Raw genomic sequence first — 16,924 nt, forward strand, 5'->3', positions numbered from 1 at the left:
CTGGAGCTGCACAGCCGCTCTGTCCTTCTCGCTACCTCACCTAAGGCACCCCAGGGCTAAGACTGAACAAATAAACCAGGCTGGTCATGGCCAAACCACAACACAGAGCTCCACAAGTGCTGAGACACTTGAGCAGCGCCATGCATAGCCAGCAGAGGAGAATTGATTAGTCTGGACTACAGTTTACCTCACACATCCCCCAGCGAGGCCCATCTCATCTGTTTTCAACCTCTGCACAGCACACTACTCATTTGTTACTGAATCTGTTTATGCTATTGAATTACAACTTCCCGGTGTTTTTTTCGGTGAAAAAAGGAGTAGCCAGAGGAGAGGACTGCAGCAAGGAGCTACAAGCAGGAGAGAGCTGTATCCTCTTTGGCCTCAACCTTTTAGGAAGTAGGCGTGAAACAGTAAAAAGCCCTTGTGTAAATACTGACACAAGTGCTCTTGAGTACTTCTTCATGTCTGTAAAAGCTTTCAAGCAGACTCTGACCCTCTTTCTTAACTGCACAAATACGCCAGTGAATGAGTTTGTGAGCAGGAATGCTCACAGATGTTTCAAGCCTGAGCTCTCCCCAGTGATCCTTTGCGTCAGAAATCCAACCCCATCACTTGTGCACAGTCCATGAATCATGCCAACTTTGATTTGAAATATCAAGCAGTTCAGAGGCTGAATCATGTTTGCACAGAGCACATCAGAACCTTTCAAGCAAAAAAGTGCACGTCTGTGGAAAACATCATTAGTAGATGGTTCTTGCCTTGTTCAAAACATATCAAATGCAATGAAGCAGCTGAAGGGAGTCCTTCAGATCTAGTAAGCATTTAACACCGCTGCATCTGAAATATTTTGATTTCAGAAACTGACATGACAGGATATATTCTGCAACAGCCAAGCAATGAGCTCAGCAGTCCGGACATAAAAGCAGACTGTTATCAGGACAAGGCCAGCACACAGCACATGGTGTCTCACAGCCAAAATCCCAGTGCAACCACTAAGTAAAAGTTTTGCATGCAGAGGCTTCTTGTGAGAAAAAAAATAATGTTTCTGCAACTCATATTTCAGTGAAATGTCAGTTCTTTTCAGCTGAAGTCTATAAGCTGTTAACACACCTTTGTTATAAACAACAACTGCATCCAGAGGCTTTTACTACCATGGAAGTTTTTGCAGCAGTAAGCTTTATTCCCTGAGGTTTTGCTGGGAGAAACATTAAACTGTATTCCTCATCCTCCCTGTCCTACTCTCAGCTGGAGACTGGCTTTTTTCATTCCCATTACAACCTCTGGGTTCAACAGACACCTTCCTTCCTTTTCAACAGATGCTGGGTGGGGTCTACGCACTTTGTTATAGAAAGCTGCTATCATTTAATTCAGTCTGTGTCTATTATGCTTTTTCTCCTTTTTCTTTTTTCCTACTGTCCCTTTAACGTCATGTTTCCCTGACATAACCCACTGGAATTCTGTCTACCAACTGAAACTGCAGCCAGTTGCCTCCTCCCACAGCACTGTAGAAGAACAGATTTATTGTACCATGTCTAGTGTCTTTTGAAAGCGCTGCTAGGATGTCTAGAGAAAAAATTACAGGCAAATACTTTGTTTACCAAATTAAACTCTCTCTCCTTTAGATCAGATATACTGTAAATTTGAAAAGAGATTTGCTGGCCTGTGGTGTCTTGCCTTATGCTGTAAGGCAGCTTGTCCTCGTGCACAAACACATCATTAATACACTGTGAGAATAAGTCCAAGGTGGACTCATCCTTCATGTGCCAGAACACTTTGGATCTGTCTCTCCACAGACAGTGAGACGCACAGGGGTTTAGCTGGTTTAGCTATGACGTCTGCATAGGCAGCAACAAGTGCTTCTCAGCTACCTGTCAATCTCTGATGTTGTTAATGGCTGCCAGCCCCAGACTAGCACAAGGCAAGGTGAGGATCCCAGCTGGCTAACCAGTGAGGGAAGGGGTGCTGTCCTAGTCCTGAACTGGAGTTTTCCTGCCATCAACTATAGGCCACAGTGACAAGCAGAATCCCATTTATGCAGAAGAGAAAGGTTCAGCTTCCTCCTTGGGAGCCATTTCTTTCTGCTGCTACTGTCTAGGAATCTGAGATGGTGAACCCAACAAACTTAGGAGACATTATAAACCATAATGTACAGCTGACAATAGGATGAGCAGAGCCAAGACTCTCATTTCTCAATTGCATCCTTTTCTTGCCCTGGCTTCATTAAAAGCCAGCTGCTCTTAGTCCAGGCACTGGCCCCACATGTTTGTGAGAACACTGTCACATCTACTGACAAAGATAGTGGAAATACATTATCAACATATTAACCTTCAGATAACTTACAGAACACTTGTACCTGAAGGTTGTAGGCAGACAGTACAACCTTGGCTTTAAATGAGCACATTACATGCAAATAACACTTAACATTTCAAATCTGCTATTTGAATCCAAGAAATTGCAAATAGTTTCCTAGTTGATCTGGTGATTTAAGCTGATACACTTAGAATTTGTTTAGATCCATACAGTCTGCTGTTGAATTTTTAGGGTAAAGGATAAAAGAAAAAGGAAGAACCTTATCAGCAGCCAATTTCAGGAAGGATTTGAAATCTGAGATATCTCTGACTTCCTGTCTACCTCTCAGCAGTTGGACTTGGCTCAGCCACAGGGTTTCAGATTGTTCCCTAAACCTTATTGTTAGGGGACAAAAACAAAACAGGAAAGACCTGTTTCAGGAAGGGCTGTCGTATCTCTGAAAACGGCCCTGTGGGGCACCTGACTCTGAAACACACTTATTTATTATAAATAATTTCCATGGCGTCACATTAACAAACAGAAAAGGTCACGAACTCCTGTATTTGAAGCAAATGTGTTTGACATCTGGGTTCTGGCAGAGGTTTCTCCTGTGGGATAGATTGTTTGTGCAGAGCTTTATTGAAGAATAATATTAAGAATGAATTACGAAATATTAGTGTAACCTAGTAAGAAATTATTGTATTTTACAAGCCAGAGACTTAATAGATCTCACAGAACTATTTTTGTTCCTTGGATTCAAAGGCACATCAGGGAGTGATAGCTGCGACCAGCTAGAAGAGAAAACCTGTGGTTTTTCAGTACTGCACTTGGAAACGAGTTGGAAAGAAAGGTCCAGGCGCAGGCAAGAGTCTAACGGCACGTATGTATTTTTGCTACGTGCCTGCTCTGAGGGGAGGCAGAGGGAGCTGGCAGTGAGCACTGCATGTGGGCTGCCAGGGCCTGAGGGGAGCCAGGCTGCCCCGGGCCACTCCAGCACCTCTGCGGGGACAAAACAGCACAACACTGTGGGCAGCTGGAGGCCATCAGTCCTACAGTCTCTCCTCCTCAGTCCTCTCTGGCTGAAGTCAGTGAAACCTCAGAAGGGCAGCCATTTCCAGTACAAATACTGATGGAGGGCTGTTTGAGTCCCATTCACCCCAGGAGGTGCTCTCCCACCAGACTGGGAGGATGCCACCTCCTGGCATTCATGGTGCCTCCCCAAACACCATTCCAGTGTTGCTTGCTTATCACATTGCCCAAAACCTCCTGTATCAAAACGGAAAAGGGGACCAGAGGCAGCTCACTATATAGCCTGATATAGGCTAGAAACAGGTCACCAACAGAAACTGGAAGGCTGCTCCTCCAGTGCGTTGGAGCACACACTGACCTTCTAGCTAGAGCTTTGGCCACATCTCTCAGGGAGAGGCAAGGACATAAAAACAGGACAGTCTGGCTTAAAACCACTTAGGCACTAACACAAGCAGAACCAGAAGTTACCAGCACATTTTACTCTACTTTTAACACTTAAACCCAGCTGCAGGGAGTTTGGACATGTTCCCAGGCAGGCACACCAGTATGCAGTATCTTTAAGACACGTGAAATAAGGCAAAGCCAACTACTGCCTGCCTTTTTGGCTGTCACCTTCCAGGCCCTTGTACAGCACTGGCTGGTCCTCACTCAGCAACCTCCAAATAATGGAAAAGAAAACATGCTTAGCCAACTCTCACCCATATCACCACAGATTTTAGGGTGAGAGTAAAAATACACTCACTCTCTGTCTGAAGAAGAGGATTCCATGTATTTAATTTGTTTGGTTCTATGCATAGATGTCCAGTGAGATAAGAATATGCAGTTCCTTCAGTGACTGCTGTACTGAGCAAACAGAGATGGGTTGTACCTTCTTGGTACAACTTGTTCTTACATCTAAGCTGAATGCCACAGGTACCGCAAACCTTTGTTTTAACTGAAAGTTAAATAGCAGCAAACTGCAGGACATCAGTTCTTCACAGTATTTTCCTGACATTATTTTTGAGACTCCTGAGTCAGCAGTAGTAACAGTAGGTGCAGTTATTCCTTTGCAGGACACGGTAGCTCTGCTATGTTATTTACCTTTGCTTCCCAAGACAAAAAAGCACATGCATGTACAACTAAGATCTTCTGTGGTGAGCAAATATACATGTGCCTGAAGTATTTTCAGCTGTCGCTACTGCTTTAACGTTCAGCTCCATAAGAACTAGATCATATGGTAGCAAGGAATTCAAGGGTGAAAGGTTAATCATTTCACTGCAGTTCAGGGATTAACTTCCCATTAAAAACACGTGCATTTGTATCCAAGTGACATAATGAAAAATGTGGTGGGACATGAAAGGTGCACTCATTCAAGCTAGCAGGGATTTACTGAACTAGTTCCTCAAGATCTTAGAAAACCTAACCAAACATTTCTCAAGATTAAAAAAAAAAAAAAAAAAAGCACATTTAATGCCACAAATGTGCTGTTAAAGATCAGTATATCAGTCTGCATCTGGGACAGCCCTTAGGAAGAGTAGTACAGACTACAGTGGTGCTGTGCAGTGGTTGCGAATGAGCCGTGGATTATATATGCTAACGAGTAACTGGTGCAAGAAAATGTCCACCTATATGAGATACACAGCTCCTGATTCTGGTTCATTGTCATAGCCACAAAGGATTTGCTTTTCCTATCATCAATGTGGCTGTGTTCTGGCAGGCGTGGAGAGCTATTTTATAGCATTCAGCAGCAACTTCACGCCTAAGGAGTAATCAGTACCACCAAAAATAGGGAAGAATAAACTAGGAGTTCTGGTGCACACAAAAAAGCCTATAGGACTGCTCCAGCCAATACATACCTAGCCCTACTGGAAGTGCAGCAGGAGTTTGAATTCATGCAGGTTATCAGTTGCACAGTCCAATCAAACTCCATCTCTCTGGTGACCTGGCTGAACAGCACTGACAGAGAAAGCACAGCCTCCTCCTTCTGTGCATACTTTCAAGTCACCTCTAAAGATACCATTGCCTTACCCAGCCATCTCTCATTTGCTCCACAGTAGGAGCTTTTGCTGAATGGAAACATCCTCAGCTTTGTGGATAGTGTAGGAGCATATTATTTTTGTACTGTGAAAAAGGTATATATAGTAAGAAGAGAACCTGGAAAAAAAAAAACCAACAACTTTCAACAGCTGTAGAGAAAAGGATGCAGAAGCTCAGATCTGGAGAATGAGATCACTAGAGCTGAATGCCAACAGCTGAATCTGAATAACTCCGTTTTGTAGTGTCCATTTTCTATCAAAGTGAGTGGAAGGCCTGTCAGTTTCATGGCATGACTGGTTCTTCCTTCTACCAAGGCACCCCAGTGAGGACTGAAGAGCCAGACTTGGTTATGGATCACAGATCCACTTTCTCATTTTACTTGAACAATTCTAGAGTCTTCAATCCAGAGTTCCTGCACTCAGCTACTCCTCTTTTGTTCTGCATATAAGCCTGCTTTTTTTCAGTGTAATTTTTATTGAGTGTGTGATTCAGAATTAATACGTTTGCAGTACAATGAGGGGAACTGAAGTGTCCTTTTGTAACTGTAAATGAGCCTCAGCTGTTCATTTAAGTTCAAAATAGCTAAACAGATCTTTATCAGCTTTCTGAGAGGCTTGTAAATCATCTCAGGCTCTGAGAATGTTGTTACCTACCTCATCTCTGCAGTCAGCTGTGTGATGGGAATGAGCAAGATCAACTGTGTGACGTAAACTCCTTCACTTCCCACATAGCAAACCTGGTTCAGGCTCAGCTACCCTTGCAATTTGATGGAAAAGAACATTTGATTGAAATACCAGCCAACACCCATCAATGTCCATTATGCATGGATCATTGAGTATTGTGTGGGTGGAAAAAAATTTCTTGTACTGAAATCACAAGCTATGTACTGCAGGTGGGAATGCGAATGAGCTACTTGTTAATAATTTATGAATAAGGAAACTAGCTCAGTCCAAATTACCTTATATTAATGCTGCTTGTTAAGGAGACAAGCTTACTCTGCAAAGCTCAGTCAAATTCTGCCCAAAGGCAGATCCCTGCCTCCACTCACCTGGGTTGCCTCCAGAACCCAGGACAGCTGGGAGAAGATGTTGGCATTTTGTTGGGCTGGGAGGTGAGGTCATCTCCTGGGATCCTCCAGAAACACCTCCAGGGCCGCAGCACACAGCCTCAATGTGCCCTCCAAAACATCTGCTAGATGAGGCATGGCTGGATGGTACCTGGGGAGCCTGACAAGGGAGACCCCCCCACCCCAGTGTGCAGTTCCAAGAGAAGAAAGTGCCTAGAATACCTCAAGCTCCACGTACAGATAGATAAAGTACTCTTAAAGCAAAATCTAACTTATATGAGCCTTATCACGAACAAGCCCAATAAGAAACAAAGGCTAAAACACATGCACATACCTCCAGGTATGGGAAAGATTACAACATTAAATATTTGAAAGAAAATTAACATTTTACTAATTAATTGTGTTCTGCATTGAAGTTTCCTCTGCAACTGTGTACATATTATAGCATTTATGACCAACAGATTTAATAATATCATCGATCCTCATTCAACTTGCTTTGCAAAGAGGTACATGATCCTGACAAGAATGCTTTCACTGATAATTAACAATTAACTTCAAACCAGAAAATGACCAAAACAGACTAGAATTCAATTATAATTCTTTGTTAGCAATTTTTTTAAAGTTACTTTAAAAACTTATTAATCTCAACAGACTGCAAATAGGGTGAAAGAAATGACTACTTAGGCAAGAGGTCTTTCGAAGCATTCATCAAGGTGGGCAGTGAATCCTTCTCCCTGCACCTGCACTTGTTATTGGAGAAACTGGTAGTATAAGGTGATGCTTTATGTTCTATATGTTACACTACACTTACAGGCTTCTTTTGTTTGGTGCATCTCATTGGGTTACAGTTTGGCCGTGTCAGCACAGCTTTCTGAAAACTGGTGCTGCACTCAAACAGATGAATTCTGTCTTCCTTTTCTAACTGAAAAGACCACAAAAACTTTTCTATCTCTCAAAGGCCAGAGCAAAGCTAAAATGCTTCACATACAGCAAAGGAGAGACTTGTCTCAGAAACCCTGAACGCTGAAACCATTCCTTAGTACTTCTGACCACGACTGCTGCTTCCTTAGCCCATACATCAGCTTGCCACATAGTCTGTATACTGATAGGCTGATCTACATTTAATCCTTCTGGTAGGAAGATTTCAAGGAGTTAATCCTTCCTTTTTCAGACTCCACATATAATGTCTTCATTCTATAACCGCTTATGGAATACTTCAGCCCTTATCTTTCTAATGAGAAGCTCCTTTTCAGTATTTTGGGTTTCTGGTTGATTATTTTTGTCCACAGCAATGACATCATAGCCAAAACAGTGGAGAATGATTAAAAACGGAGCTCTTTTTTACTGACTTTCTGGTTGAGTTGCAATTTTATCCCCTATTTATTTATTTATTTTTAAAATCTATGGGAGTGAGTACTGCTACAATTGCCTCACTATTACAAAACATTGAATAAGAGTAGGCAATTCCAAGGGAGCCCAGCCCTGAGGAATGGCAGGGAGATACACTAGAGCTTGCTACAAGTAGAGTGAATATTGTAGGCAAGAGCTTGGGAATAGCATTTAAAGTTTTCCACACAGATATAAACACAATGAGAAATCATACATGCATTTGTAATGTGATGGAAAGTGCAGCAATAACAGAAGCACAGCAAGGCCCCAGGCTGCAGCAAGTGAGGATTTGCTCAAACACAGGAGCCATGTGCACAGAAATATAGGAAAGAAACCTCCTACCTTCAGAAGGCCTCAGACAACAGGAATCTCTAAGTGAAACAGCTTTGCTTCCACTGCCAATCCTTAAATAAAGTCTGGGGAGGGGTGGATCCAGGCTCCATCCCTTCTGGTCACGCAGCTGTACTGCATACACCGAGCTCCCCAGGGTTGGCTCTGCCTTCCCACCTGGTGTTCAATCACTGTTTCAAGCCATGACTCAGCGTTTCTGCTACAACATAATTAGTAAATCTCTATTTGACATCATTAAAAAGTCAGTGAAGGTCTCTCTCTTCCAGATGAGGGTGACAGAACACCGTGATTCTGAGAACCAGTCTTTATGAGTTTTGTTCCTCATTCACTTGCACCCGCACCTGGGTGCAGACTAGAGCTGGCAAGTCTTTCTGGTTGCTGCAGGGGTCCCTGCATCTCTGCAGAGCACCTGCATTTCTTTAGGAAGGAGTCAGTGTTTCTGTCCCTGTTTCCCTACCTGGGTGACATCAGATGTCAAAGTACAAAGGAGTGTTATTAAATGATGAACTAGATTCAAGTTTTCCTAGGGATACTGATTCAAATAACAAATCAGTGTAATCTTGGCAGGCCTTCTACCTCCTTGTTTGTGCATTATCTACAAAATGAGTTCATTGGCTGAAATAATTATTAGGAACAATGATTTCTGCTGCATACTAGTGCTGGACTTTTGAATTGTGTTTGTATAATACATAAGCAGACAGGAAAAACACTCACCACCATGTGTTTTGAGGATTTTGTCAAAACTAACCTTCATAGCCACAGTTTCACATGTCAAATGCAGAACATTTGTGGGAATTTGATGATGAACAATCTCCAGACCAATGTCTCAGTCTTGGAAAACACATGTGCACGCAGAGGAAGCACGTGCACCTCAAGGAAGTCAGCATGGTCCCTCACAGATTACAGAGATAACTGTAGGAACAATTTCTCTGAAGAAGGTGTGAGCTGTGAATCTGTGAAGGCTTTAATGGAGTTTGATAGTTCAAAAAATGTGTCAAGTGACTGTGTTGGCCTTCAAAACTGGGGGCAAGGAATCATTCATGGAAACACATCAGTGAATGGCCTGAAATACCAGAGAAAATCCTGAAGTACCAAGGGCTGTCTCAGAAAATATTGAAGTACCCAAAGAAAGAGGTAGTGCAGTCATACTACTGTTTATTTGCTGGAAACAATCTTTCAAGTCTACTGTCAAAATAATACATATCTGTTTACATATATACCACTGACACTGAGATTCAAGACTTAAAATAAAACTGGGCTAAATCCAGACCTGATGTTGGGGTAGCAATCACTGACTTCAGCACAGTCACAATCACATTGCACTGTCTCTGGCTGGGACAGTTAGTGTTTGGAAACTGAGAAAACCTCATCTGAAATGTGAAGAGTCTAAAGAAGATGTATTCCACAAGCATGTCCTTACGGGACTTCTGGAAAAGCTTTGTGACTCTCAAGACAGCATGATACAGACCCAATTTCAGGAAATGTGACTCATCAGGACTTAAGAGAGCTTCTGATACCTTCAAAATTGTGGAATGGCTATTTTTTTCTCAAATGCTTTTTGTGAAATGAGGTTCTGACAGCAGGCAGGGCAATTCTTTCAACTCTCCACTTTGCTGTAAGCATGCCTAATGGCACTACAGAGAGCAGGGTGCAAAAGCAGCAGGTGGGCCAGCACTGTGTCTGCATTTCCAGCAAAGCATGAAGAACTTGCTCTTATGCTGGGAGCAGAGCAACCTGGCAGGGAAATAAAGAGTCTGTCTTGGCTGTAAGAAAAGTAACAGAGGTCAGTTAGGACATAAAAGAGATGCAAAGCCTACAACTCATATCCAAAAAACAGAATGAAAAATGTTGGGTAATGCTACAGAAAAGGTGGAGCTCCTTCATCATGCATTTGCAGTGCCTGACCATAATGAGGTCACTTGTTCAGGACAAATGCACAAAGGAGAAATGAGAACCAGTAGAGAGCTGAAAGAGACTGAATATTTGTGGAGATTTTGGTTGCTGAAGTGTTTTCTAAGGATTCCTTTGCTACTCAGCATCATTATTTGCTTACCAGTGTAAAAGCGTATCTGCCTCATGTGATTTTACTGGTATTACTTGAGTTACACTTGAGTTTCATTTGGCCAGTGGAAACCACTACAGGGATCTCAGAGGTCTGAACAAATAAAACCTGTAGTTGGTGAGGTTTCCACCTCTGATATGCAGACTTAGAAACATCAGATGTGCCCTGCAGTGAAACAGATGAGGAAAAGGACACCTACAGGATCTGAGACAACCTCTGGGCCATTACACTCTCTATTACACAGATCTTGAGTGTAGGTTGCCTTTCTGGGCAGACATTCTAAAGGAAGTCTTGTTATAATTATCAACTTCAGATTTCATGCATGGCACCTGCTTCTGGGTTAAGCTAGTCAGAAATGGTTCAAAGGCATAAAGCAACAGAAAGTGATGTGTTTAAGTCACTTGTAAATGCTCATGTCAGAGGAGGATACACAGTTTGTCATCTTATAACTCTTTAGCTTCCAAATGCAAAGCCACACTACTATTAGTCTTAGTTTCCATAAATTCTCCTTTGTATACAAATACATCACAGTGCTTTATACACACACAGGGAAGATCTTCAGTATACTTTTTCTCTTTCCATTGAAGAGCAGCAGTCATGCAAATTAACACCAGCTGAGGGTTTTTCCATCCAGATTTATTTCAACAATGGTGCCTTTCAGGCTTAAATAATGCTAGGGCATATTTTTATTTATTTTTTTATTATTTTTGAAACACCTTTCTGCTATGAAATTTTTATTAGCTTCTAACACAGCTAAATGCTGCAGAAAAGATCCAGTAGCACTCTGTGAATGAGCCAGACTGGATGAATTGAATGACCACAAAATGTATCGATTATTTTGCTCTGCTTGTTCTATGTAGAGATAGTGAATGCACGTGTTATGCTAACCTAAAGACCATGTTTCTGAGATGATGAAAGCTGACTCTTGTAAAGTCTGAAGCAAGAAAATATGGGCACAGGCTCCCCAATTGAAAAGGTGAAAGTTGTTGGTTCTGCGTGAACAGCACAGGATGCTACCTCCGCGGTGGTGGGTGCGCAGGCTCTTGTAGCTCAGCTGTTTCCACCAAAGCTATTGTGGTCAGAGAAGCAGAAGTTGAAAAGTGATTCTGTGGGATCCAGCAAACTCCTAAGTGAGATAACATTTTGTTGTCTGTGTTAACAAAAATCCTGTCACCTAAAAATATTTCAAAGACAAATACGTCAGGTAGGACCCATCCAGCTCTATAGCACCGGATCCTGTAAAACCCTGACGTGCATATTCCTTTTTCCTTTTTATTTGGCACAATTTGCTGTAATACATGAGCCTGTAACAATCTATTGGAAACAGACTTTTGAATAGGAAATGGAGAGTTTAGATGTTACAAACTGCGAGTAAGTTATTGTTTTGAGATTGGCATATATTTTGGCAAAGTTAAAGTTGGCTGGAGCGATAGTGAGTGATGAAAGATGTTATGGCGATTGAGAAGTGGCTGAATTCCTTTGTTTCCAGACTTTTCACTTTTTTTTTTCTAAGGCACAAAATGTTTACATAGAAAGTGTAATATTGTTTTATGAATATTTGTTGCTAAAACCAGGCATTTGAGCCTTATCCTTTTAACAAAGTGTTTAGTAATGGAATTCCTCTGTTATTTCTTTAATATTTCTTAATTAGGGTTAAACTGGTTTGGTATGCAGTGACCATGGGAGAACAGCCCAAAAGTGAGGAACTGTCTGATATCTAACAGAGTGCACTTCCTCTCCAGGTGATGTGACAGCAGGAGGAGAAAGGACTCCACTGGGCACGAAAAAGTGATAACATGGAGGCACAACGGGGGTGAAGAACGGCTTTTATGTTCTGGAAAAACTCAGCACATTGAGTTTAACATCTTTCATTTAAGACACTGCCTGCCCCATATCTGTGTCCTGGGCTACCAGAGCCTCATTTCCTATGTCTGCCTTCCATCACCTGGGACCCGTGAGTTGTAAACTAGTTCATGGTTATAAACTAGCATTCCTCCTTCTTGATCATTTCTATTTTCCCCTTCATGGCTGGCATCTGGTGAGCCTCAATACACTTGGAAAGCATATTCCTGATATTTCCCTGATATTTCTTTGTCCCTGCAGGTTTCCTCTACATTTGTACCCTCCAGTTGGCTACTCACAAAACTCATTGGCTTCCTGCCCTCTGCTTAGCCCCCTAAAGCCTGGAGTCAATCTCAAGTTGGTCTGTTTCCATAGTAAAAGACAGCCTGCATGCAGAGCTCTGAGCCACAGGAGCCTAGTGTGTTGCAGCATCAATGAGAAAACTTTATTAAGAAGTGGAAGCTGCTAAAGCACACTCAACTCAGCATTTAGCTGTTGTAGGCCATTGCATCAGGACTTTCTCAAGCTAAGTGCCAGTAAAAAGAGCAGTCACTTCTATACCTACAGAAAAAACTACCCCAGATAAACTTGTAGAGCTTATTGAGCACAAGAGTCAGCTGATGCAAGAGCGCCAGGCAGCCTGAGCTGTGATAACTTTTCTGAGCCTGTGTTCTCCCATTTGATACTTGACTTGAATGAAGCCCCCCATATGAGAATAAAAGCCTTCAACTCTCCTCCAGTCTACTCATGCTATAATCCTTATAAACTCCCTTTCCCAAGTAGCATTAAACAATTCCTGTCCTCAAAAAGACTCAGGAAAGGTTATCTGTTTTGTGCTAGCAATCCTTGAGAGCAAATAAGAGAATAAGGAAAAAGAAAGGGGAAAAAGCAAGTAGTTTCTTCAGAGAAATATAGAACAAAGCGTTTGAAGCCTTGTCCTTAGTAAATAAAACTCTGAACTGCCAGTGACTTTAACAACATGAGGACAATACCTCCAAACTATACAATTAATTTTATTTTCAAACACCTAAATATATATATATATATATATTTAGTCTAGCACTGTGAGGCCTCAGCTGGAATACTTTTCACAGTTTTGGGCAATGCACTTTGAGAAAGATGTGAACCAACTGGAGAGGATCCAGATGAGAGCAACAGGAATGATCAAAGGTCCAGAAAATGTGATGTATGAGGAAAGACCAAAAGAATCGGGTTTGTTTAGACTAGAGAGGAACAGTCTGAGGGGAGACGTGACAACAGTCTTCAGACACGTTAAAGACTGTTGCAATGGAGAAGATAAACTGCTCTCTATTTCTACTGCAAGTATGCTAAAAAGCAATAGTCTTACATTACAACAGGGGAAACTCAGGTTAGACTTTAGGAAAAACTTTATATTGATTACAGCAGTTATACCTGAGAAGACATTACCTATGGAAACTGTGGGATCCCATCATTTGAGGTCTGGGTACTGGCATAGGTGGGTCTGCTTTGTGGCAGAGGCATGAATGACATGGCTATTTCAAGTCCTTTTCAGCTTGTTTTCCCTAATTTCAGGAATGTAGGAGAGAGATTCTGTGCAAACAGAATAGTTATTATTTCCTTTCCTAAAGGAATTTGGACATATTTGAACTGAGTGCTTGTTGAACAAGAGATTAGTTGCAGCCTTTGCTGAAAAGTTAGAATTGCTACCTTACAACCATTATAAACTGTTTGCAACCATTGCACTGAGAAAGAGCGAAAAATTCTGATTCTCACCTGCTTTGAAGTCCCTGGACATTAAGTACTGGAATAGGCTCCCCAGGAAGGTGGTTGAGTCACCATCCCTGGATGTGTTTAAGAGCCATTTGGATGTGGTGCTCAGAGATATGATTTAGCAGAGGGTTGTTAGAGTTAGGGTACTATGGTTAGGCTGTGGTTGGACTTGATGATCTTCAAGGTCTTTTCCAACCTGGGTAATTCTATGACACAATTCTGGCAGTGGAGACCTGTGTCAAAGAGCCTGGCTGTAACTAAGAATAACACCCTAATCAGTGTAAAACATGCCATCCAGTGATGGATTTCTGTGAGCTCTGTTGTACAGAACGATTTAATACAGGAAGGAACCCAAAGATGTGACATGATGTTAGAAAGTAGAAGATTACATAATACAGCAAATATTTTGGAATGAATTTACAATGAATTTTAAGTACAAAACAGAATCAAAGAAAATCAGGTGAAAGTAAGACAAATGCAGAGTGAATTGAAACAAAGTGCTCGACTGATAATTTCAAAGTTAACTGCAAATGTAAATTTGCACTTCTGAGATCCCTTGTTTCAATAGGTGACTTTTTTTTTAGTTTTCACTTGTTTGTCAGCTTTCCATTCATAATGAGAAAAAAAAATGCAAGATTGCAAAAGCCAGCTTTTTCTGCAGTTTCTGTGGTGCTTTTTGCTAAGCAGCCTTGGAGCTACAAAGGTTTCACAGTCTTTGAAACATAGACTCATACCCTAGAAATGTTTACAGTGGATAAAAAGAGTCCTTAAAATACATGACCACATAAGAGAATCATATGGGATCTGCTGCCGATACACCTTCAGAGGTCTGCATCCTGGTAGGGGTGTGCATGAAGAGGCCCCTCTCCTCAGACAGGCATAGGTCACTGGGTCTGTGGAAATACTGACTTGGTTTTGAGCTGCTATACGTACTGGCTTCTGAGGAGAGAGTTCTGCAGAGGAGGAACCGTGTCTTTGTTTTTAATGTTTACAGGGCACCAACTCAAGGTTTAGAATGAGTACTGTGATACAAATATCCTCAGCCGGATGACAGAGCTTCCTCTGAAGTTGATGACGGTGTTGACAGTGATCATTTCCAAGTCCAACTGAACAGTGCGAGGCCCTTTCACAGGACGGGTCATCACCAGCGTAGCACTGATGGGTCCTGTTTGCTGTGCACAGAACAAGAGGAAGCAAGTGAGATTTTCAAAAGCAGTTCCTGAAAACTGTAATCTCAGGTGAGACCACACGATGTGCACGAGCTTTCACTTCATTTCAGTGTTTGGCTCCAGCTCACTGTTTTGTGCAAACCATTGCCTTCTACACTTTTAAAGCCTTTGAGAGCCTGGCACATAAAGGAAGCTATTGTGCAAAGAAATCATCTGAACGGGGAAAAATAAAAAGTGGATTTAGAGCATGCATAAAAAATGTCACTTGTTTTTTGAGGGAGTCATATATTATTTAGTTTGATGTAAAAAACACTATTACTTTGAAGCAGCAAACTCCAGGAAGGGGTTATGTTACTGGGGCTTTGAAAACAGATGTTCCTACGTGAGTGGAACCAGGGTTTGCTGTAAAATTGCATATGTTAACATTGCAAAACCTCACCCTCTGAAGAGAGCTTTAAAGATGTGAAGGCATGTTAGAACATTTGTCTTTTACTAAGTAGAAGCAGAGCTTTGAAACGTCTGTCCGGAACAGCAGACTATGAGTATTTAAAGATCAGTTTCTGAGGTTGAAACTAAATGCAGTTTGTTTTCCAGCAGTAGCTGATATACATAAAGTGGGACCTGCTTTCCTATGAAAAGGAGCATTTACATTACCTCTGATAAGAGAGGCCTAAGAAGCGTTGAGAAGGAGCTGCCTGGAGAACCAGCAGCATCCCAAGCACTGTGTATCCCATGCCCTCAGCTCTGCCCACTCCTGCTGGGTGCAGAGCAAGGAACAGGCACCACCTGCTGGCTACACACCCGCACGGGAATGTGCTGCCAGGGAAGGAAAAAGACAGCTTGTGCCAGCAAAGTACTTCAGGTGACAAATGGATGGCTATGTGATAATTGAATACAAGGAGAAAGCAGTCTTGGGCAACGGTGCTCATCGATGCAGCCTTAGCAATTGCCAGTTTGACCCAGACTAGTGGGATTAGTAATGACTTTACAACAGGAAAGAGTTCATGGGATATCCATGATCACTCCTGGACCAGTAAAATGAGTGTATTTGCTTTGAGTAAGTTAACTTCATGAAAAAAAGAAAGACAGCAAAAAACAAATGCAGCTCCCACAGGCCAGTTTGTTGCTCTGCAAGTCTGAGTGTAAAAAATATCTCATACTGAAGGTTTAAATGGCACTCAATAAAAGTACAGTCCTTCTGTCAGAAAGAAACGCAGCTACTCCAGTTTTTTTCCCAGCCAGTGCCAGACTTACCCGCATGTAGAATTCCCTGCCCTCGTTCCCTGATTTGATTTGGAAGATGTAATAGGCTCCAGGGTAGCGAGTTGTTGCTTGCATCTGAAAGATGTCAGAAGGCACTGAACGCCCAGACAGAACATCCATGACTCTGTACAGGATGGTGAATGGTTGATCTCTGCAGCCGGGGTTTTCAGCTGGACACATACAGCGGCTAACAGAGAGACAGGACTGTCATCAGTGGTTACAAATCCCTGTAACACTTCATTCTTTACATTCTAATACAGCTGCAAATAATCAGGTGATCAACCAATGAATCAAGTTGCCAACAGCTAAAATGATCAATTTTGCTTGTAATGAATTTTCTCTCTGATACTGTTCTCTGCACTGCTACTCCAGTTTGCCTTCATCCCTGCTTTCTTTTTCTTGTCTTCCAGGTTTTGCCAAGGTATCTTGGCGTCACATTTGTCATTAGATCACTGAAAATTCAATACTTTCTTTAAGGAAGATCTGCAGGTGTAGAATGCCTTGTGTGTGTTTGTTCTGATAGTAATTTAAACTGGTAATTATTGGATCATTTCAGTAACAGTGTGACATAAATACTGTATTAGTGGTTTAATAAAAACAAACAGTGAGACTTCCTGGATTGGAACCAAAGCTCATAGATCAATCACAAAGCTCTAAAGAGGAGCAGAACAGCAAGTCAGGCATATGACATCTCCA

The 16,924-nt window shown here is 41.9% G+C and overlaps 2 protein-coding genes across 2 annotated transcripts in view; both read right to left on the reverse strand.

Annotated features, from left to right (window-relative positions):
- Window positions 1-8,258, reverse strand: part of TC2N (tandem C2 domains, nuclear) — a 36,721-nt gene extending 28,463 nt beyond the window's left edge. The window contains exon 1 of the mRNA XM_015865342.2: window positions 8,132-8,258. The gene's annotated coding sequence lies outside the window, so the exon portion shown is untranslated. The remainder of the gene's footprint in view (window positions 1-8,131) is intronic.
- Window positions 8,259-10,817: 2,559 nt separating this feature from the next.
- The window catches only part of FBLN5 (fibulin 5), a 41,284-nt gene continuing 35,177 nt past the window's right edge, over window positions 10,818-16,924 (reverse strand). Inside the window, exons 10-11 of the mRNA XM_015865344.3 lie at window positions 16,220-16,415; window positions 10,818-14,968 (exon numbers count right to left, since the gene is read on the reverse strand). Coding sequence (XP_015720830.1) covers window positions 14,807-14,968; window positions 16,220-16,415 — 358 coding nt within the window. The 3' untranslated portion in view covers window positions 10,818-14,806. The remainder of the gene's footprint in view (window positions 14,969-16,219; window positions 16,416-16,924) is intronic.

This window comes from Coturnix japonica, chromosome 5, assembly GCF_054131305.1.
Source record: "Coturnix japonica strain WE chromosome 5, WE-NBRP24, whole genome shotgun sequence".
Lineage (NCBI taxonomy): Eukaryota > Metazoa > Chordata > Aves > Galliformes > Phasianidae > Coturnix > Coturnix japonica.